This window comes from Alligator mississippiensis, chromosome 1 (genome assembly GCF_030867095.1).
Source record: "Alligator mississippiensis isolate rAllMis1 chromosome 1, rAllMis1, whole genome shotgun sequence".
In the NCBI taxonomy this organism is placed as follows: domain Eukaryota; kingdom Metazoa; phylum Chordata; order Crocodylia; family Alligatoridae; genus Alligator; species Alligator mississippiensis.
In genome coordinates, this window is record NC_081824.1 from 407966051 (window position 1) to 407989241 (window position 23191).

The 23191-nt window shown below is 42.4% G+C and overlaps 1 protein-coding gene across 4 annotated transcripts in view; it reads left to right on the forward strand.

The window, feature by feature from the left end:
• NAA16 (N-alpha-acetyltransferase 16, NatA auxiliary subunit) overlaps positions 1-23191 on the forward strand; it is a 103285-nt gene that overhangs the window by 74519 nt on the left and 5575 nt on the right. For 2 of the 4 annotated variants that reach the window (XM_006264030.4, XM_019500497.2), the window contains 8 exons: positions 9670-9742; positions 9989-10158; positions 10530-10682; positions 12297-12425; positions 14129-14342; positions 17505-17698; positions 19617-19725; positions 20581-20679. In XM_006264030.4, the coding sequence (XP_006264092.3) occupies positions 9670-9742; positions 9989-10158; positions 10530-10682; positions 12297-12425; positions 14129-14342; positions 17505-17698; positions 19617-19725; positions 20581-20679 (1141 nt within the window). Of the gene's footprint in view, positions 1-9669; positions 9743-9988; positions 10159-10529; positions 10683-12296; positions 12426-14067; positions 14343-17504; positions 17699-19616; positions 19726-20580; positions 20680-23191 lie in introns of those variants that run through there. The other 2 variants (XM_019500498.2, XR_009460893.1) reach the window with 2 other exon arrangements.

A 23191-nucleotide genomic window follows, 5' to 3' on the forward strand; every position in this document is an offset into this window, starting at 1 on the left:
GTAGGTAGTACTCAACATTGGTAGGCACAGTTATCTTAACTATCGTATTGTGTAAGAACAAACGGTATTCAGAATTAACAGTGTCAATGTGGTTACAATTGGTGCAGTGTACATAGGGCTCAAAAATTTCAATATTAGAAATCATAGAAAATTAGGGTCGGAAGGGACCTCAGGAGGTCATCTAATCCAACCCCCTGCTCAAAGCAGGACCAGCCAGGGCTTTCTCTAGCTGGGTCTTAAAAACCTCCAAGGATGGAAAGTCCACCACTTCTTTGGGTAACATGTTTCAGTATTTTCCTACCCTCTGAGTGAGAGAGTTTTTCCTAATATCTAACCTAAACTTCCCTTGCTGCCACTTGAGACCATTGCTCCTTGTTCTGTCATCTGCCAGCACTAAGAACAGTCTAGCTCCATCCTCTTTGGACCCACCCTTCAGGTAGTTGAAGGCTGCTATTAAATCCCCTCTCAGTCTTCTCTTCTCTTCTCTAGACGAAATAAGCCCAGTTCCCTCAGCCTGTCCTCATAAGTCATGTCCCCAAGCCCCCTCACCATTTTTGTTGCCCTCCACTGGACTCCCTCCAGTTTGTTCACATCCTTTTTGTAGTGAGGAGCCCAAAACTGAACACACTACTCCAGATGTGGACTCACCAGTGCTGAATACAGGAAAACAATCACTTCTCTTGATCTGCTGGCAACACTTCTACTAATGCAACCCAGTGTGCTGTTAGCCTTCTTGGCAACCAGGCCACACTTTTGGCTCATTCAGCTTATTGTCCACTAACTCCCAGGTCCTTTCTCCAGAGCTGCTACCTAGCCAGTCAGTCCCTAGCCTGCACCAAATTTTTTTAATTCTAAGTGCCGGACTTTGCACTTGCCCTTATTGAACTGCAAGAGATTTCTTTTGGTCCAGTCCTCTAATCTGTCTAGATCTCTCTGAATCCTAACCCTACCCTCCAATGTATCTGCTATTCCCCTCAACTTGGTGTCATCTGCAAACTTGCTGAGGATTCACTCCATCCCATCTTCCAGGTCATTGATGAAGATACTAAACAGAACTGGCCCCAGGACTGATGCCTGGGGCACTCCTCTCTGAGAGTCCACTCCAGTTGTCAACTAGATGTCGAGTCATTAACTACTACCTTCTGAGCCCAATGATCCAGCCAGTTTTTTCTCCACCTTACAGTCTGTTCATCCAACCCATACTTCCTTAGCTTTCCTTCAATAATGTTGTCAGAAACTGTATCAAAAACCTTGCTAAATTCAAAGTATACCACATCCACTGGTCTCTACATCCAGAGACGATCATCTCATTATAGAAGGCATTCAGGTTAGTGAGGTGTGCCTTGCCCCTGGTGAATCCATGCTGACTTTTCCTAATCAACTTCTTCTCCAAGTGCTTAGAAATGGATTCCTTGAGGGACCTGCTTCCTGATTTTTCCAGCAAATATTATTTTTTCTATTAAAGGAATGACCAACTCATCACACAGGGTAGGCACCTAAGTTGGATGTTTCCACTAACACCATTTGCGATGTGATTTTTCTTGTAATGTTGACATTTTCATTAGGCTTGAAAATTAAATTCCTGTTTAGATGGAGGGGAGGAGGAGGTCATCCATCAAATTTATTTCAGATTATGTGTTCCATGAGTGGTTTTGTCTACCCTAAAATATTTTTGTAGTTGTTTTATAAGAATATCTGCAGCTGTTCGAATATGTTGTCACTTTATAAAAATAGGAATTATTGATTACAAACAACTCATTATATAACCAAGAAAATTTCTCATAGCAGCAGATCAGGAGTTGGCATAAGGCACAAAGAAATTGAGAAAAGATGTTCACTAGGAAAAATGTGGAAAGTGATATATCTGTATTCCCTTCTTTTTGTTTACCCATTAAGTTGTAAAATAGATACTTAATTTGAGTATAACTTCAACTTTTACTGCCCCTTGTGTTTGCTGCCCCTTGTTGTCAACCACATGCTTAGTAGAGCAGGGGTATCGAACCTAATTATGGCGGTGGGTCTGTACCTCCCACTGCCCTTCCCCAGCCAGCAGTCAAAGAGTTAACATGGTTTGGTATCCCCTCATCCCCAGATTGCTTCAGAAGGAGGTGTCAGGGTCCTTCCTACTGCAGCTGCCACCACTGACCCCTATCACTGATTATTGCCCTACCTTCTTCCTCTCCTCCCCCCCATGCAATAGGCCCATGCGAAGTGTCCAGTATTTGCTTCAGATTCTCATTCAACCAATTTGGAGGGACAGTGATTTGATTTGGAGATTCAAATCACTGTCCTGACTTCATTCGGCCGAATCGGATCCGAAGATTCAGCACCACTTCAGAGATTTGGCCATAAACTAAAACAGCCAGCAGTCCTCACCACACTGGACACAGCTGCCTCCAGTTGGAAAGTTTGTTGTGGAGGGAGGAGGGAAGAGGTGTGGGGGAGGGAGGGATTGGGGCTGGGATAAGCTGCCCAGCCGGGGTGGAGGGCATGGGGCGAGGGGGTGCAGGGTGTGGGTACAGCAGCGCTTGGAGCAGGGGCTTGCCCGGCGGGGGGGGCCGGATGTAGGAGAGGCTCGCTCCGGGCAGAAGGGGACAAGCAGCAGCAGGGCATAGCCCCTGCTCCAAATGCACAATTCGGATTTAGAGATTTGGTCTCTGAATTGAGCCAAATCTCCTCCGAATCGAATTGGCTACCAAAGCTTCGCACAGCCCTACCATACAACCACCAACAGTGGGGAATGGTAAATTAAGAGGTGGCTGTAGGTGCCATGCAGGCACCTCCCCCTACAGCAGTCTAAAGCTGACAAGTGGATGCAAACCCCACAAATGGGCAATTCCTACCCCCACTCCTTCATTCCAGCCCTGGAAGATGGCAGGCCAGATTCCCTACCTTCACAGGCTTTCTGTTTGATACCCTGGACTTCAGAGGGTGGAAGGCCTCTTATATTGAAAATAACTTAAAAAAACAAATCCATTATGTTTATGGATTTATTTTCCAGGAATAGCACAATAGACTGTGACAGAAGCTTCCTGAGCAAGAGGCATGAAATTTGTGGTGAAAACTAGTACATAACTGTTTCAAGTAGAATGCAACTTCTTAAGAAAACATTTGCATGCCTTGTGTCTTGTTTCTTTTACACCACTGGTTCTTGACTGCCTTCTTGTATTAGCATTCTTCAGATTGTTAGGTAGAAAAACTGAAAGAGTTCTGCCAGATTGGAGAATTTTGAAATGTGACAGAGGGGAGGGGAATAAACATCCAAGGTGTGGCGTTGCAATGGAAGATCTACTGGGAGGTACTTTCGGGTTTCCACTGTGTAACCTTATCCTTAGAACTTGCAGTTGTCTGAAGCTGTGCTCTGGCTCGCAGGTATGAGGGGTTCTACTCCATCTACTCTCGGGATAAAGCAGTCGTTCCCTCTGGCACACTTTAGCTTAGGGGTTGTCAACCGGGGGTACAAGTTGGGAGGGCCTTCCTAGGGAGTACGCGCAGGTTGGCGGCGGCAGAGAATCACCGCCTCCCAGGAGCAGGGCCGGGGGGCAGGAGCAGGGCAAGGGCAGTGGTACCCCTCTGTGGGCCATGCAGGTGCCAGCTGGATGCAGGGGGGAGAGGAAGTTTGCACATGGTGGCCATCGCTGCTCCGCACCTGACTGTGTGCTACCACCCCCCGGCCCATTCCACGTCTGGCTGCATGCCACCCCTCCCCCCACTGCTCCGCGTCTGGCCATGTGCCACCCTCCTGCTCTGTGTCAGCTATGGGGGGTACACTTACTAAAAAGGTTGAAAAACCCCTGCTTTAGCTAGATGATCTCAAGAGGTTTCTAGATCTATTCAAAGAAATCACAACTGTTCTTCAATTCCTCTGTGAAGGAGGTCAGAAACAGACCCACAAGCTAGTAAATATCTTTGATTCCACTTACGGTAGGTAGTACCACCTTTGCCACATAAGAAGAGCAACAATGGACCCTGCTAAACTAGTCTGGCAAACTCCAGCTACAACAGTCCTGACCTGATTTCATGTGAGGAGGACAAGAAATAATGAGGTTCTGTTTGGGGGAGGAGGAGGGAGAATATTTCTGTGCTAATTCAGTTCCAATGTTTCTGATGAGGCTAGTGGAGAAAAATGATTCAGTTTTGGAATTATTTCTGACAAGCAACAAGGAATCATTGTGATTAGATTTATTTAGACATAGGTGTACTCCATGAGCCTGCAGTTCACATGTGATTTTTGGGGTGTGCGTGAGACTTGCTTCCTTCTGGTGGATATATTTTTACCTTTAAACAATACTCTTTTCACTTAGAAGGGCCTGAGAGCAATTCATTACTCCTTTGGCCAGTCCTACAGTCCTGCTTTCACCAGATTTTTCAGAGCTGTCCAAAAAAGGACATTGTCTTAGCCCACTGCAGGGCACGGTAGTGTCAGCCTGGACAGTACTAGTCACCCTGGAACTCCCTAGTATTGTAAGTCTTGCAGTAAGAGAAATATCCTGCATATAATTGCAAGGGAGGACATAACCCTGATGGTGTGTGGGTAGAGGGGTGAGTTTCTGCTTCCTCTGATCCCTTTGAACCAGAGCTCTCTACAAACTTCACAAAACTTAGTCAAACTCATCTTAATAGCACTAGCCTGCTGAGGCAATTCTGGTTCCTCAGTATATTGTTTCTACCCCAAAGCCTCAGCTTGACTTTCAGATCTGTTGAGCCAGAATGGGGTAGGGCAGGAGTCAAAAATGTTTTCTGGCATTCTGCCAGTATGGCCCAACTCAGGTTATGGGGTGGTCAAGCACTGAGCTCTGGCCACCACCTCTGCTTCTCCCACTACCTGACTGTGACTGCGGTGCATGGAGAACTCTCCCGCCACCACAGTCCCAGATGCCAACTGTGGCATGGTGCAGAAAGAGCACCCCCAGTACCATACGTAGCTTATTACGGCTGACCAGCAGAAAAATTCACAAGGTATTTTTATACTGTGAAGGTATTTTAGAATTTGTTTCCCTTTATGATATTAGTCAGCTTGGGATTAGGCTGCTGAAACAGGTTTAGCATAACATATTTTGACCAACCACTGTAATGCCAGGCATAATAGTAACTTATAATTCATCAGTAATAACTACTCAGGGGTTTAACTTGCTATAAAATTGGATAGCTTCACCCTAAAAGATGCATTTCTTTCTCTGTCCCTTTTCTTGATTGGCTGTTTGCGATAAACCTTTCGTGTTCCTCTTCTCTCTCACCCTGAGACTCTTTATTCAAAACCTGCCTTCCCTTCCCTTTTTTGTCCTCACCACCTTTTCTCCTCCGTCACATTTAGCTCATCATTTCTTAGGTAAAGTTGCCCAAGGAAAAGAAATTGTATTGACTTTTCAGTGTTGTGGAACTATCGCATCATTTACAGTATACCCATTGTTTACTCTGTTTTCAATCTCCACCACTCCATGGCTTTTATCCATGTTGTTCCATTTTGTGAGCAGAGATTATCTGTCTACTTCTCTGTTCAGTGACTAGCACAGGCAGACCCCATTCTTGCTTAGCACTTAAAATATCCCTAGTGATCCAGTCAGTTTAGCTATATCAAGAGAAGGGTATAATTGCCCTATAGTACTTCTTACTACAGGTGGAAAAATAGTTTTAGTAACCTCTTTCTACCAAGGAAGAGTTATATACGTGCAAGAAGGAAGTAATCAGAAGCCTCAGTTTGAGTGTCTTTTAAGACATTAATTTTCAGTAAATAACTTTAAAAGATATATGCATTCCAGCTTCAGCTTGTGTTTCTCAAATATACAGTGAAAGTCTTGTAGAAGGTTTACTGTCATATAATTGGAATGGTTTGGGGATAAAAATTGAACCACATGTATTTTGATCCTTGATTAGGGCAAATAAGAAAACAAAACACAAATTGCAGAGAAGCAGATGCATTAGAAAGTGGGGAGGTGGTTGGCCCAGTCTTTTGTGGATTCAAAGCTTCTATTAGTATAAAATATGATAGCCTTCTTAACTGGTAGCTATGTAGAACGTTTTATGCCTGTCAGAAGTCTTAAATGCCTCCACCTGCAATCCAAGGTATAGGTACTGACTTAAGAAGTGTGGGCTGGTTTAAGTATTATTTACTTTAAAAGCTACTTGTTGCAGGAAACAAGATAAATTCTGCCTAGAGTAGTGGCTCTCAGCCTTTCTGGACTTAAGGCACCCTTCCCTAACACTTTTGAATTGAGTGGCATCCAAAATCAAAAACTAAATTATAGATTACTGTGCTTGTTTCCTTGCAGAGGGGCCTGCCAGCAGGAATGGAGGATCATCCAGTCAGGGACAAGCCTGAGCCTGTGCTTCTCTGCTTAGTTTATCTGCTTATCTTCTAACACCTCATGGTACCCTTCAAAAGATCTGGTGGCCCCCCAGGGTGTCCTGGCACCTTGGTTGAGAATCACTGGTTATAGTGTGTAGAATTGAAGCTCTGTAGGGACTGATGGCAGAATATTATCATTGGAAGACCTTCCATTCTGGATTTAGTCCTCCTTTTTGACCAATAGAACTGAGTACTGTTGACACAGGAAATTATGCTCTTCTGCTTCCTTTTTAAGCTCTTCCAGGAGTATGGCAGTGAGAATCTGTGATTTTGGGAAGTGTGTTTTTTAAATTTATAAAAATGCATTCAAAAGCCATCTGGGCATATTAATAGCATGGCACTAACTGCAGTGAATTGGATCACAGAGTGAATCACTCACTCCTTGGTATTCCTCAGAAATATTGTAGTCTTAAACATCATTACAATGGTAATAGTAACTCAGTTTTGAAAACACCTATATATGAAGTCAAAGAGACTCAGATTTTTCTATCTAAATTGTAGTTAACAAAATATATTTAAGGACATAAACTTAAAGCCGGTTCAGATTTCCAGGACATTCACTTTCCCTTGAAGCCAAGATATATCCTTCGGAATTCATTCCTGTTTGCTCTTCTACAGCAGGGGTTGGCAACTTTTCACTAACAGGAGGTCATATTAACAGAGCACGGTACTATGTTGGGCTGGCATCCCCCTGCTGAAATGAATGAGATTTGACACGTCCATTTTTTTTTTAAAGTAAAGCCATGTGTTGGGTTGACCTGATGCCCAGGTGCCATTCTTAATGGGCGCAGCACCTGCCAGCCACCCTTTCTTATTGCTCCATCCACAGCCTGCCTCTTCCCAGTCCTTTTGGTGGTGCTGATCCAGCTGTCTGTACCCTCCCCTCCGCTTCTGCTGAGCTGCCAGTAGCCTCTGCCACATGGTGCTGGGCCTAGGTGCTGTGGGCCTTGGCCTTATCACCCACTTATTAACAGCAAGCTGAATAAAAACCTCTTCACAGGCTGGACTTGGCCTGCAGCTCAATTTTTTGCCAGCCCCTGTTCTAGGTAAACCTTCAGTTTTTCCTGTTCTGCTTTTAAAGTTAAATCTTTCAAATTGATACACTGGCTAACTTTGCAGAGTATTCACATTAGTTAATTCTTTTTTTACCTTTGGATTAATGTTATTTTATATAGGACCAGGATCATGGATAGGAAACTCTTTTTACTTGCACCAATTTAGCAATGAACAGCTAATGCAATAATGTAACATCTCTAAGTCTGACCTTTCATAATTGCTATATTCAGCAATCATTTTTAAGTGGTTTGAGCATGCAGTGTATTTTTAGATGCAGTTTTCATTTTTCTTCTTTCTTTCTTTGGATTTTTTGAGAAGTTGGCTACTTGCCTTTGAAAAGACGCGCTTTAAATCTTAGTTATGATAGGTACTTTTAGCCCAATTGGATTATTTTGTATTTTAGAACGTTCAGAAGGTATGTTGCACCATTTGATTAGTGCTGTTTGGTCCAGAGCAGAATCAGCATATGCTTCTGTCACACATAGGTACTTGCTGACGCTACAGTTAACTTTTCTTTAATTGAAAACATGAAAGGGTATATATCTGAGGTTCTAGGAATCCTGACTTCTTTAATAATATCATAGTTGTAGTAGCATTAAAATATTAATTTCACAAGAACTCAGTCAGCCAAATATGACTCCTTTTTACTTAGTTACGGGATACACATGCTTAACCCTCTCTAAATCTCTGAGTTGTCTTTAGGTTACTATTAAAAAATTGAGCTACCTCAAAATAATATTTAATCAGGTCATGGGAGGCTTACCGATCAAATACATTTATTTTTTCCCCTGACATTTTCAAGAATAAGTACCTAGAAAAAAATATCTAAATTGCGAGGTCAGCAACCTATGGCCCCTGGGCTGGATCCAGCCCATGAAGAGACTGAAACCAGCTTGCTGCAGCTCAGGAAATCAGCAGCACACTTCAGCCATAGCAAAAGAAGAGGGGATCTCTAGGGTCCTGTTGCTTTTTGTGCTCAGTTTATTCTCTCTGCTGCATCACAGGAGGCATCCCCAAGATCAGGGGTAGGCACTTACTTGGGCTGGAGGGCCGCTCAGGGAGTTTTGGTGAAGAAAGTACCCCTGGTGTACTGTGCTGCGTCAGCTACCCCCTGTTCCTCCAGCCCACAGCAGCTCACCAAAACTCCCTAAGTGGCTCTGCCTTGGGCCCTGGCCCCAGGGTCTCTGTGGAGACTGGCCTGGGACCCCCACAGGAAGAGCATGCTTGGCCAGGTGGATGGGTTGGGGCTGTAGGTGGACAGGGAACAGAGTGGGAGAGGGCCAGGATCACAGGGTGGTGATAGTATGGGGCTGGATCCCAGGGCAGAGTCATAATCTGCTGACCACACATCCCTGCAATGGGTGCTGTTTCCATAGGCAGGGACACAAGGAACAGATTGCGGCTCTGCTGCAAGCCCTTGGCCCCACAATGTCACCACCCTGTGATCCCAGTCCCGGCCACGCCTGATCATCCTGCTTCTGGATGCTGCTCCCCACCCGCTTGTGGCCCCATCTCATCCATCAAGCTGAGTATACCCTACCCATGAAGGTCCTGGGCTGGTCTCCCTGGAGACCCTGTCCTCCCACATGGTGTGGGGTAGATGGGCTGGAGTGGCAGGGCAGCAGGGCTGGGTCCAGCGAGGGCGGTGACGCAGCAGCAGCTGGAAGGAGCCACCTCTGCTTGGAAGTGAAGTCTGGCTGCCATGCCACCCCAGCCCCACTGTGTGCCGGGAGACAGTGGGACTGGCTGTGCACACCACAGCCTGTGCTGCCCCCCTTGCTTGCACCAGGCAGGGCTGAGGGATGCACCCTGGGCCCTATTTTGCCCAACCTTGGCAGGCTGGATCCAGCCTATGAGCCATATTTTGCCCACCCCTGCCTGAGATCCTAGCTCCTGCCCATTTCTGTCTATTCCCTTCACAGTATCTGCTGACTACTGGGGGGGGTACAACCTGTGGTGGGAGCTAGGTCACAAGCAGAAGCCTGCAGTGGTATAAGGTTACCTACCTCTGATCTAAATAGGTGAGCAAGAGAGATCTTGTTTAAAGTGAAAAGGAAAATTTTCTGAAGTTCCTTTTTTTTTTTTTAGATTTTTTTTAAACCTAAAAGTGACACTACCAGTATCTTGTTTCTATTAAGGCTTTTAGCTTCCTTCTTCAGTTTATTTTAGGTGATGTACTCTAACTGAAAATATGTGCTTTGTCATACTATTTCCAACATTTATGATACTTCAAAGCCAATCTTTTAATTTTAATTTTTCATATTTAGGTTTCTACAGTCCAAGAACTTGTTACTGGATATGAAGCCTCTCTGAAAACCTGTGACCTTTTTAGTCCTTATGGTAAGTTTCAGTACGCATCTTAAAATTGCCTTTCACTTACTAATCTGTGTAATAACAGTTATCGATAATTGTTGGAGTGCTGCTGCTTTTTGCCTGAAAATAATTACAGGTCTTGTTTTTGTAAACAAAAACAACAACTTGACAAATTTAGCCAATTTTTGCTAAGTTTCGTTTTTGTGTATTTTTTTTTCAAATGAAGTTTTCAACCCTATTGGTTACTGTAATTTTATATCTGTTTTGTTACAGAAAATGGAGAGAGAGAGCCCCCAACGACACTGCTTTGGGTTCGGTATTTCCTGGCACAGCACTTTGACAAACTTGGCCAGTGTTCATTGGCCTTGGATTACATTAATGCTGCAATTGCAAGCACTCCAACATTAATAGAACTGTTCTATTTAAAAGCAAAAATTTACAAGGTAAAAAGTTGACTTAAGTATGTTAAATTATAGGCTGTGAAAGTGCCCTAATCAATTGAAACTGTTTCATAGAATTGTATAATGTGGTGGTCTGAGTTGTGATTTGTTTATTATGTTTTTGGGGCGCACTCTTGTCAGCATAAAGAAAATCTAAACTCATTCTTTTTCCAAGTTTTTTTGACTCTGGAGTAAATTCTTATAATTTAAGATGACACATCACTGTTTGGGAAAGTCCAGAGAATGTTAAGTTAAAAACTAGCTTAGGATTTCCAAGGTACTTAGTTACTGGCACAAACATTTATAAAGTTCTTTAGTTAATCAAATGTTTGTTTAGTACTGAAGCTTAAATGTTTCTTCTTTTTCCATAATAGCATGTAGGAAATCTCAAAGAAGCTGCCAAATGGATGGATGAGGCACAGTCTCTGGATACAGCAGACAGATTTATCAACTCCAAATGTGCAAAGTACATGCTACGAGCTAATATGGTGAAAGATGCTGAGGAGATGTGTTCCAAGTTTACAAGGGTAGGAATTATTGCATTAAAGAGGAGATGGGTAGCATTTTATAAGAAAATTGATTTATTCAGTGTGAAAAAACATTTTTGTCTAGTTCTTTCCTTGAAGTTGAGCTCTAGAATTTGTTGATACTAACAGTGTATCTTGCTAATTCACACAGAGAGAATTTTCCTATATGGGGTATGAGGGAGCTACTCTTAATTTAATTTGATTTAATGGCCTACTTAGATTTTGTATAAATTGATCTGATTACAATAGATTTGTATAATGTGAAAACCAAGATGTTTTATCAGGAATATCAGAAGACATTGAACTCAATTTTTTTCTGGTATATAATCTTATTTATGAGAAGCAGATAATATATAGTTAGATCCTTACTGATGTTTTCATTCACTCTGGTGAATGAAACACACACACAGTGTTAGAACTGTTAGGTGTGCACAGATGATTCACAAAATGATAAACCCAGAGATTTCAGATAAGAATTCATAGTGTTAATAATCTACTAACTTGCTGTAGTCTTTTGCAACAGAAGAATTGATTTATTCTGTTTGTATTGTCAAAAATTGAGAGAAAACTGAGCTGGCATTTTCAGGAAGGTGTCTTGGGTCTGTTGGGTGGGGCAGGGAGGTGCCTCAAGTCTAAAAAGGTTGAAAACCACTGGCCTAACTAATCCTAAGAAATGGGTCATGCCTCAGGTTAGAGGAAGGCAGAAACCCTCAAGTTGTTCTTGCCAGTCTGGTTTGGGAGAAATTCTTTTCTGGTTCTGAATATGATGCTGTCCAGGCACCTACCTGAGTGGTTTCTCAGCCCCAATGGGGACATGTTCCCAGTCATCGATGTTTCCATTGGAGCCAGCTGTGGCCACTAATTGATGCTTTAGGAGAAAGGGAAAAAGAGTGGAAGTCAGTAATGCATTGAAAGGACAAAACATTTCTTCCTGGCATATGCAAACAATCAGCAAATGTCCTAGAACCTTAGGTGATGCATTACAAGTTTTCTAACCATATTGAAACTTGAAGGAGGACAAGGGAAGGAAACTTGATTCAGCATGTCCTATTCCAACTACCTGGCCTTAGAATTCCTTGCACAAACTAAAGAACTTCTTTGAAGTTCAAATTGAGGCACATCCACAGAAACACACACTCGCCTCAAGAGTCCATGCAAGTCTGTTACCCCAGTTCAAAAAACTGCCCCATAGTTTCCATCTGCAGCCAGGAAGTGGACTTTAACCCAGGACTATTCTTTGTAGCACCAGTGTCTGCTATCTGTGAATTCAAGAAAGCTGAGACGTAACTTTGCTTAAAGGTTAAGTAGGTTTTTCAAGCATTTGATTCTGTACCAGTTTGGCTTGGGGAATATAGAGTAACAGCTAGAAGCTACAGAAAAGAGTAGTTATTGTACTGTACTGTACTGTATTGTATTGTAATAAGAATGATTTTTTTCTTTTGAGAACTCGTGTAACTATTAAATCAGTGACCATTAGCAGATATTGACTGTTTCACCTTGTGTTCATGGATGACTTGTTATTCTTACCAAAAGTCCTATGCTCATAGTTGCCCTGTGTTAGTTAGGGGCAAGCAGGAGCTGCTGGTATCTACAGTCTAAACTTACTCATTTCAGGAAGGAACATCTGCTATGGAAAATCTCAATGAGATGCAATGTATGTGGTTCCAGACTGAATGTGCAACCGCTTATCAGAGATTAGGGAAATATGGGGATGCCTTGAAAAAATGTCACGAAGTGGAAAGGGTAAGTTGCTAAAAAGATTTGAGTTGTCTTTTTTTGTTTGGTTTGGTTTTTTCCCCTGCATAAAAGTCTTCATGCAAATATTCATTGCTTTAATCCAGTGGTTCTCTGCCAGGGTTCTGCAAGATTGTTTGAGGGGTGCTGTAGTGCCTGATGCTTGTGAGAGGTTGCAAGTGCTGGCTGGCTCCTCCATTAGTGTGGGACTTGGCACCTGCCTCCCCGCACCACAGCAGCATGTCATGCAGCCCCTCACCACCTCTAGGAGTAAGGGAATAAACTATACTGAAAAGTGCAATCTTCTGCCGCCCCCACCCCCATCTAGCAACCCTTGTGCTGACTGCTCCCATGCTCCATGCAGCATAGTCTGCCATAGGCTGGCATGTGTGGGGCTGCTATCCTTCAGCTTTGCTCCTTCTTGTCCTCATCCCACATTCCTAGAGCTGGTGGAAGGCGCTGCATGGAATGATCCAGCATTCAAGCCTCTGGAGCTGTAGCCAGCAAGGGGCCTTTCTCTCACCTCTTCAGCTACAGACTGGGGGTAGATTGTGGAAAAAGCAGGACGTGGGGAAGGTCCTGCTCCTGCTGCCCTCACCTGGCACCAGCCTCTGCACCCAGTGGCCACTGTCACCCCCTTCCATCCCCTGCAGGGACACCTGCCTCCTTTGGGGGTCTAAAGACTCAACCGTAAGCTCCCTAATCCCTTGCCTGCTGCTGGCCACCCTGTGAGATCCTTTTAAGGGTGCCATGGAGTGCAAGAAGGTAAGCACTGTAAGAAATAAATTGGTTTTTAAATGCAGTGCCACTAAATTCTGAAAAGTAATTGTGTAATGTCTTGAGTCTTTAAAAAGTTGAGAACCACTGCCTCAGTCAGTTTGGCAGGAAGATGATCTTCAAATGTAAAAATCATGATGTTGGCTTAATGCACTTTTAAAACACTGGGATATAGTATATTTTTAATTTTAGGGTAATGTGTTTTTATCTGCTTCCATAAGTCTTTGTTCCCTTTTTAAAAGAAAAAGATCCAACAGTGTCAAAACTTCTGATGTGCTTTTATCTAAAACTATTAACACAGATTGATTGTAGCAGTTTCCTTATTTTAAAAAAATGACAGTTAATGTGATAGTATTTTTAATGATGCAAAAAGATCAGTAAATATTACTGTTCCTTTTTTTGTTTGTTTGTTTTTTTCCTCTTTGGCTGCTTGCAGATGTTTAAATAAAACAAACAAAAATTAAGGCTCTTTAACTTCTCGCACTCCTGCACTGAGCCAGCACATTAGTTGGACCCGGCTCACCCAACGTCTGTATAGGTCGAGCACTTCAGTGGGGCTTTTTTGGCACTTGTATCTAATAGCTGATTGAATCAGCTTTAGATAAAAGCACCAAAAAGCCCCACTGAAGTGCCTGATCTATACAGATGCTGAAGAGCTGGGTTGAAGCAACATGCTTCTTCTTCCAGTAAAGCACGGTTTTTGGGTGTTTGTTTGGTTTTTTTTTTAAGATCTGCAAGTAGCCTTTGTCTTCAGTTTATCCTGAGAGACAGAGGTGCGCTGAAGCACTAGATTCTTCTAAGTACTAGTTATTGTTAATCTTGCTCTTGATCAGTATTGTCTGTAAACTATACTTCACTTTATATTTTTTAACAGATGGTAATAATAAGAAAATATAAAGCAAGTTTTAAGAAGATTTTTCTTTCTTTTTTTAAAGCATTTTTTTGAGATAACAGATGATCAATTTGACTTCCATACATATTGCATGAGAAAGATGACTCTTCGTGCCTATGTAGACCTCTTGAGATTAGAAGATGTGCTCAGGAAACATGCCTTCTATTTTAAGGCTGCTCGATCAGCAATTGAAATCTACTTGAAGCTACATGATAATCCTCTAACCAACGAAAGCAAAGAACAAGAAGTGAATTCAGGTACCTAGAGAGTAATGAACATTAACATGTCTGTTACTCAATTAGCATTTAGAATGCTAAATAATATTAAATTATATGAAATCTTTATCTGTTGGTATTTATAGAAGACTTTTCTGTCCTAAAACATTGATTAATGACTGAAAAGATGTCCTGCATTCATTTTATTACAAAAGCTTTTCATAGTATTAAATTGTTAGATAAGCAAAATAGAGGCCTATACCAAAATAATTGGTGTAGTATATCAAATTTATTTTTAAAAAGAAAATTAAAAAATGGAGGTTCAGTGATTTCCTTGATAGCCTGTTCCAGCGCTCAGTTACTCTTATAGTTAAGTATTTTCCTCCCCAGATACCTAGCCTTCATCACTTTTGCAATAAATTAAGCTGATCTTTGACCCTGAGTTGACACAGAGAACAAATGATCACTGTGTGTGTATGTGTGGTGATCAGTTGTTCTCTGTGTCAACTCAGGGTCAAAGATCAGCTTAATTTGCCCAGTCTTTTTGCCTTGTATATACCAGCCGTCTTTTACTTATTTAGAAATTATCGTGTCTGCTCTCGGTGCTCTTGCACACTTGCTTCTCTCTCAGACTGAATCCTTTCCATCATATACTAGGTCATGTTTCTAAATTTCTTATTTTTGTTGTTTTGGAGTCTCCCCAATTTCTCTAGATCTTAAACTGTGGTCTCAAAACTGGGCATAATAGTCCAGCTAAGGCCCCACCTGTGGGGAAGTAGAGGCATAATCGCTTCCCAAGTCTTGCATATATCAAGGATGGTGATTGACAGTTTCAGTAGCGTTGTTGGCTTCTGTTTAGTTTGTGGTCCACTGTAATCTCTAGGTCCTTCTCTGCAGGTAGGTGATTTATTCTGTATACGGTGGTTAAACTTAGGCCCAAGTATGCATACCTGCAGCAGTCTATCCCTCTCCAATTGAATTGTGGAGGAATAGGGTGAAGGAACTGGAGGAGGGAGAGAAGGGCTCAGAAAAAATGAGACACTAAACTGACAAGGAGCTGGAGGACAGAGGCAAGAATTAGGACTGGCTGGGTGAAGAGACGGAGAAGACACTAGAAAGGAGAGAGGGGAGATTCCATTTTCATTGAATGCTAAACCACAAAAGGCTAACTTACACTTAATGCAGTTTGAGTATGCAGTCACTTACTGTGAAGAAGCTACATGCTCTAAACCAGCAGTGCCCAACTGTTTTCCTTGATAGGCCAGATGGGTTGTGATTGGTCCATCACAGGCTGGATCCAGCTGGTGATTCTGGCACCTGGGGCAGGCACCAACCTGCCATGAAGAGGTGGGAGCCTGACCCCAATCCAGCCTTGTAGGAGGGAAGCAGTAAGGGGACATGGCCCAGCCTCAGTCCAGCCTTGGGGGGGGGGGAGGAAGGGGGAGCATGTCCCAACCCCAGTTTGGTCCCAAAGTGTGAGGGGCTGGCCCAGCCCTGACCCAAATACAGGAGGGAAAGGGAGCATGGCCTAGCTCAAACCAGCCACTTTGGGTTTGTGAATTCAGTAGGAAGGTACTGTCACTGCTCCACCACTGCCAAATTTCCCGACTTGTGGGGAGCCCCAAGGACCACATCTGGCCTGCATGGCAAAGATTGTGAACATCCCTGCTGTAAACCCCCACCTTCATTTTACTTTGCAGTAACTTGTTTTGTGTGTTTGTGCCCTTAACTAAAATGTTAGAAATGTCTATGTACCTACAGGCTACAAACACTAAGATGAACATGGTGATATAGGATTTTTCTAATCAGGAGCACAGAAAAGTAAGGCTGGAAGAAATCTCAGTAGATCATCTAGTCCAGGGGTAGGCAACTCCCAGCACATGTGCCAGAGCCTGGCATACACATGCATTTTGCTTGGCACTTTTGCCCTGGGGAAGGAGCTGGGGCTGCGCTGCCACAACAAGGATGAGGCTCCTTGCAACTCTCCTGCCATCTGCTTTTGGCACATCAACATCTTACAAGTTGTGGTTGCGGGTGGTTTTGGCACTCTGCCCAAAAATGTTGCCAGTCCCTGATCTAGTCTATCCCCCTACCCAGGATGAGATCATCTCTGACTAACCATCCCAGCCAAGTATCGTTCCCTGTAAGCTGCACGTCTATGCAGGTGCTTCTTGCAGCGCGGCATGAGCACGGATGCGAACACCACACAGCTTAGAGGGAACACTACAGCCAAGTGTATGTCTAGCCTGTCTTTGACAATTTCTGGGGATGGAGAGTCCACAACTTCTCTAGTGAGTCTACTCCAGTGCTTGACCATTCTCATAGTCAGGAAGCTCTTCCTAATCCCCAACCTAAATTTCCTCTGCTGTAGTTTGAGGCCATTGTTCCTAGTCCTGTTCCCTCTGGCCACAGAGAAACATCTGTCTCCGTCCTTTCTGTAATGGCTCTTCAGGTATTTGAAGACTGTTATCAAATCCCCTCTTGTCTTTCTCTTTTCCAGACTAAGTAACCCTAGTTTTTGCAGTCTTTCCTTATAAAGTTATGCTTCCCAGGCCTCTAATAATTTTAGTTGCCTTCTGCTGGACTCTCTGTAATCTATCAACATCGTTCTTGAAGTGTAGGGCCCAAAACTGGGCACAATACTCCAGGTGAGGTCTTATCAAGAGTGTAATTGTTATTACTAAGAATACTAGGAAGAAATTGAGTAAGATTGATGGGTGAAGTAAGCCTAACCTCAAAAAAAAAAACAACAAAAAACCAAACCAAACCCCTGTATTATCCACCTTTTATAATAAAGCCATCTGAGATCGTTGGGTGAAATGCATTCTGTAAGAATAAACTATTCCATAACATTCCATAATATAAATGTTGGAACTCCACACTTCACATTTCAGCTGATTATTGGTTTAAATAACAAGTTTTAAGTTTCAGGAGTTTCATTTTTATTTGGTTTATACAAACTTTGACGTGTATTTATTAAGATTACATGAGGTTTTGTGCTGGAAATATATTAAACCATATATTAATATGTGCATTGTACTGGTGAGTGAAAAGGTTGCTTTTGGAAACCTTGGCAAAAGCACAGACTTTCCTGTATGAAAAGTCTAGTGATGTCCATGCATTGTGTGAGCAAACCCAATATTTGTTTTGAATGACATATTCTGTAAGTAAAGCAGATGATACTCTGTCTTTATTTATCTGTAGAAAACCTCTCAGCCAAAGAACTAAAGAAGATGCTTAGTAAACAAAGAAGAGCACAGAAGAAAGCCAAACTTGAAGAAGAGAGAAAACATGCAGAAAGAGAGCGGCAGCAAAAGAATCAAAAGAAAAAAAGGGATGAGGAAGAGGAGGAAACTAGTGGCCCCAAGGAAGAGCTAGTTCCTGAAAAACTGGAAAGGGTAAGTGTAGTATTGCCTGTTAAAAACAGTTAAGCTAGCATGAATTTTATAGATAATCTTTCCAGCCTGACCAGATATAAATACCTTCTTCTAGAATCATGTAATCCACAAGCTTTCATTAAAAGGACATACTTTTAAAAAGTGCATTTCAGCCTCTTGAAGGCTCAGGACAAAGCGTAGTGGCTTCTTAACCTGGCAGGGGAAATACCATGTATCTGTGTCCAAGAAAGCCGTTTTCCTGAACTGCATTGCAGGAGAACTGCTCTTCTGGCATGGTTCAGTACCTGCTGAGGTGCAGCAGCATTAAGCCCAGGTTATAGAAATGGGAGCCATAAGACCCTTTCTTGCTCCAAGGGTCTTATGGCTAAGGTCAAGCAAAACGGGGGCATCCAAACCCCAAGCCTCTGGGCTTCGGCCTGCAAATAGGATGCCTGCCAAAGGTTTTGGAAACATCTGAAGCCCCAGGTGCGGGTGGAGAATGTTTGCCAGTAGTGGGCCGCTTATGGTTCTGGACATTTGGATTTGGAATTTGGTTTGGCTAATTTGGCCTTGGGTGCAAATTAAATTAAAAAAAAGTGTATGTCAAAAAAGACATCACCCACTATTTTAACACCACCTTTTATGTTTAATTTTTATATTTGGCAAGTTTGTCAATAATCTATTGATTTTTTTTTATATATATAATATATATATATATATATATATATATAAATTGCTGTAGAACCTAGGAATCTGGTCATTAACCATCACTGTAGTGTGGTAGTCACTATTAAGGCATGAAAAAAATTGTCTTCCCCCAAAGAGCTTCCAGTTTAAGATGAGTTGGGAACTTCTTACCGATGGAGAGAGGGCATACAAGGAAACCACGAGAAAATGAGACACAACATAAATAGTGATATTTTTTTTTTTTAATTTAATTTAATTTTTTAGTACATCAGGTGCCCAAAATGTCAGGCTTTAATTGTTTTCCCCTCCCCCCCCCCTTTTGTGCTTTTTACCAAAGCAGTGAAGAGGAGAAAAAGTACGGAATACATGGTTGAAAACCAGTACATTTTTAGAGCTTAAATGCACTGTTAATGAGCACCTGAATATTTTAATTTCTTTCTTAGTTTGAGTTGAAAAGTTCATTCTTGTTGCCACTATAAGTTGGTTATATTATAATTTTTATTTGGTAGCTAAACCTAAATTAGAGCACTTAACTGGAATAATACGGTATAACAATTATAAAATGATCACGCTGACCAACATATAAAGTAGAACTTCCATAATTTCATTATAAAACATTAAAAGATTTCATGGTTCAGTTTAATATATACAATTACCTTGATGCTTTACTCCTTAGCTTTAATTGCTTGTATGTTCTAGATCATGGGTAGCCAACCTGCCATACAAGGTGTGGGCAGTCTCTGTGTGTGGCACACAGCAGATCAAGGGAGAGGGTAGGCAGCATTATGGCAGATGGGAGCAGAAAGCAAAGGATTTGGTCAGGCATGAAGCACAGGGCAGGAAGAAGAAAGCAGAGCAGAACCTTGGTCAGGGTGCAGAAATTTGAGTAGCATATTGGCTAAGAAAAAGGGATCAGAGTGGCACGTGGCAAGAGTACACAGTAAATCTGTTGCATGCCTGCCAAACATGCCTGCCCACTGTTCTTGATCATGAATTCTTAAATGATGATGGAGATTATTTGACAGCAGTATTTTACACAGCATACAGGTAGCTGAGAAATTGACATACTTGTTTGCAGTAGGTACAAGTGAGATGAAAGGTGCTTCTTGTTTCTGTTTCCAGAGCAGAAAAAATGGTCAGTCTTCTAATATGGGATGATGGCTCTTTGTATAAAGTTAAATCTTGAAGTACTTTTGTGATATCAGACCTCCTTTTATGCTGTAACCTTAATTTTGTCTTCTCTTTAAAACAGGTAGAAAATCCATTAGAGGAAGCTATTAAGTCCCTTATACCACTTAAGAATCTTGTTGCAGATAACATAGACACGCATCTTTTAGCATTTGAAATATACTTTAGAAAAGGTAAAGTGTATTCAGTTTTAATTCTTTTCTCTTTTTTTATTTCAGCCCATTTTTACCCAACTGGAGCCTAAAATGGAGGAGGCATTTACTAACATACAGATGTAGGAATTGTGTCCAATCTTAGTGGACATATCTTTTGTAAAGCTTAACATATCATACATATCACCTTTCTTTAGCAACACACAATTTATTCTAAAAAGTGATGTAAGGATGAAGGAATTTGTAATTAAATACTAGTAATGCTTTCTATGGAGGAAAAAAATATTTACATCTAGTTTAACAATGCAGCAATAAGCCAATTAAAAAAATTAAACCCCACTCAAGCACTGCACAATGAAGCGGCCTGTGCAGTGTTGCTAATGGTAATGAGAAACTAGAATGAACCTAAGAGCTGCAATAGTATTTTATATTTTGATTGAAAGAGTAAAAGTATAAGCAAAATTGGGACAAGGCTTCATGTTTTTAGTAGTTGCATTAAATTTACTAATGAAAAGAAAAGCAAGGGATTGAGGGACTTAATTTTATTTTAACACTTTCAAATAATGGACAGTCCTTTTGACTTGGCTGCTGGTTTTTGGGGTTTGTTTTGTTTTGGAGGACATTTCTATCATAATTGTTTTGTTAAAAAAATTCCAATCATTTTTAAGTTTCTGAAAGGTAGAGTGTGAACTAGTATAATTTATTAGAAAAATTTATTTTTCTTTGACTAAATGTCAAGGTTATAGATATAATTGGGTAATATATGAGGAGATTTAAGATTTTGGATGTCTTTGTAATGATATAAATGGCACAGATTTGAAACTGTATAACCTTGGTCTTTTGTTTGTTGTTGCTTTTTTTTTTTTTTTTGCACAGGAAAGTTTCTGCTAATGTTGCAATCTGTCAAAAGAGCTTTTGCCATCAACAATAATAATCCATGGCTACATGAATGTTTGATTAAATTCTCTAAAGCTGGTACGTATAACAAAGGAATTGTAGATTATTTAATGTTCAATTGTTAACATAAAATGCAGACTAATGTTTGGGTAGATAGAGATTTTTTTAAAGTAAAAATTCTGTTTTTAATGAAATTACTTTTATTGAAATAAAAGACAATTTAAAGTAAAAGTCTGATTAGCATTTTAAATGAACTATCTTTGTGAAATTTTAAAATGTACTAAAATAATTTAATTAAAAATAATATTCATGTATTAAGTTTTAGGGGTGCACCAATTAAAGATTTTTTGGGCTGATTATTAATGAGCCATATCGGCGAATACTGATCCGATTGCCAATATGCAAGCCCAGCAGCTTGGAGAGCAGTGTTCAGCCAGTATGTCTGTTGGGCGGGGAGGCATGTGTTGGGAGGGGGAAGTGTGCAGATTGAGCCCCCATGGTGAAGGAGGGAGTGTGGCTGGGACAGGCAGGTACTGTACAACCAGAGCAGGCAGGGCATGGGACAATGCCACGAGTAACTTGTCTGGGGTGCAGGACGGAGGGGTGGCTCCTGCCACTTCCTTCCCCCCCCCCAGATCTGCGTGCAGGGCAAGGGCAGGCTGCCACTGGGCTGGGGCTAGGGGCAGCACCAGGCTCTTCCTGGCAGTGGGGTTGAGGTGGGGCTGTGCTCAGGGCAGGCACTAAGGGGGAGCGTTTGGGGGGCTACAGTGAATTTCAGAGTGACTAGCCCCCCCCTCCCAACGCTGCCACTTCCTAGAGCATAGCCCTGGCCCAACTCCCTGCCAGGAAGAGCCTGGTGCCGCCCCAGCCTGCAGTTGCCTCGTGCACATATCCGGGGGGCACATGCCACCCATGTCTTCCCTGGGCGTACATCCCACCTTCCCCTCACCCCCTGGACAAGCTGCTTATGGCTCCGTCCCGCACCCTGCCCCACCCTGACTGTGCAGCGCCTGCCCCAGCCCCACTCCTTCCCTTGCCATGGAGGCCTCAATCTGCCTCCCCTACCCCCAACAGACTTACTGACTGGATGCTGCTCTTCACACTGCCAGGCTGTACTCCTGGCCACGTGCATGCTGTGGCTGTGCACAGCAACATTATTGGCCACATCAGCCAAAAAAAGCTAATTGCTGATAATGTCAGTTTTCCTTTTATCAGAGCCAATACGATATGGACCAATGTATCAGTGCACCTCTAGTAAGTTTTGCTGGAGTGCACCTTCCTGCTTAACAACAAGTTCCATCTTTCTGTAAAGACAATATTAAATTGCAGGTATACATTTCTTATTGTTTAATGACTAAGAACAAACTTTTCCTTGAGAAAATGATTAGCGTAGAAATGCAAGGCAAGATTAAAATGTTCTTGCTGACTGAAATCCCAGTTAAATCTCAGTTTAAGTGCAGTACTTAAATCACTTTGCCCTATCCTTTTATTTATTTATTTATTTATTTATTTTTCCGGTCGTGTGTGTATCTAGACAAAGTTGGGCCCCTGGCCCATCCCCCCTCCCCCCAAATTTTGTCAGTGTTGAAGTCAAGAATTAGGAGTCAAGGATTGGACCAAAAGTAATCCCATGAGATTCAATAAAGACAGGTACAGAGTTCTGCACTTAGGGCAGAACAATCCCATGTACCACTACAGCCTGGGAACTGCTGGCTAAACAGCAGCTCTGCAGAAAAGGACCTGGGGGTTACAGTGTACGATAAGATGAATATGAGTCAGTAGTATGCCCTCGTTGCAAAGAAAGCTAACAGCATACTGGGCTGCATTTGTAGGAGCATTGTCAGCAGATGGAGATGATCCCCAACTAGTGATGTTTCCCCTCTATTCAGCACTGGTGAGGCCACATATTTCATAGATTTCATAGACATTAGGGCTGGAAGGGACCTTGGAAGATCATCGAGTCCAGCCCCCGGCCCAAAGGGCAGGAAGTCAGCTGGGTTCATAGGATCTCAGCAAGATAAGCATCCAGTTTGCTCTTGAAGGTGTTCAGTGTAGGCGCTTGAACCACCTCCGGTGGCAGGCTGTTCCAGACCTTGGGGGCTCGAACAGTAAAGAAATTCTTTCTTATGTCCAGCCTGAAACGGTCTTGTAGTAGTTTATGACGATTCGACCTAGTCGTCATCCCTTGGGGCGCTCTGGTGAACAAACGTTCCCCCCCAGATACTGGTGGTCACCCCTGATAAACTTATAGGTGGCCATCAGATCACCCCTGAGCCTGCGCTTTTCCAGGCTAAAGAGCCCCAGGGCTCTCAGCCTGTCATCGTAGGGTCTGCTGTGGAGTACTGTGTTCAGTTTTGGGCCCCCACTACAGAAAGGATGTGGGCAAACTGGAGAGAGCCCAGTGGAGGAAACAAAAATGGTTAGGGGCACGTGACTAAGGAGGAGAGATTGAGCAAAGTGGGGTCATTTAGTCTGGGGAAGCAAAGTCGGAGAGGGGATTTAATAACTGCCTTCAACTACCTGAAGCGGGGTTGGAAAGAGGATGGAGCTACACTGTTCTCAGTGGTGGCAGATGACAGAACAAGGAGCA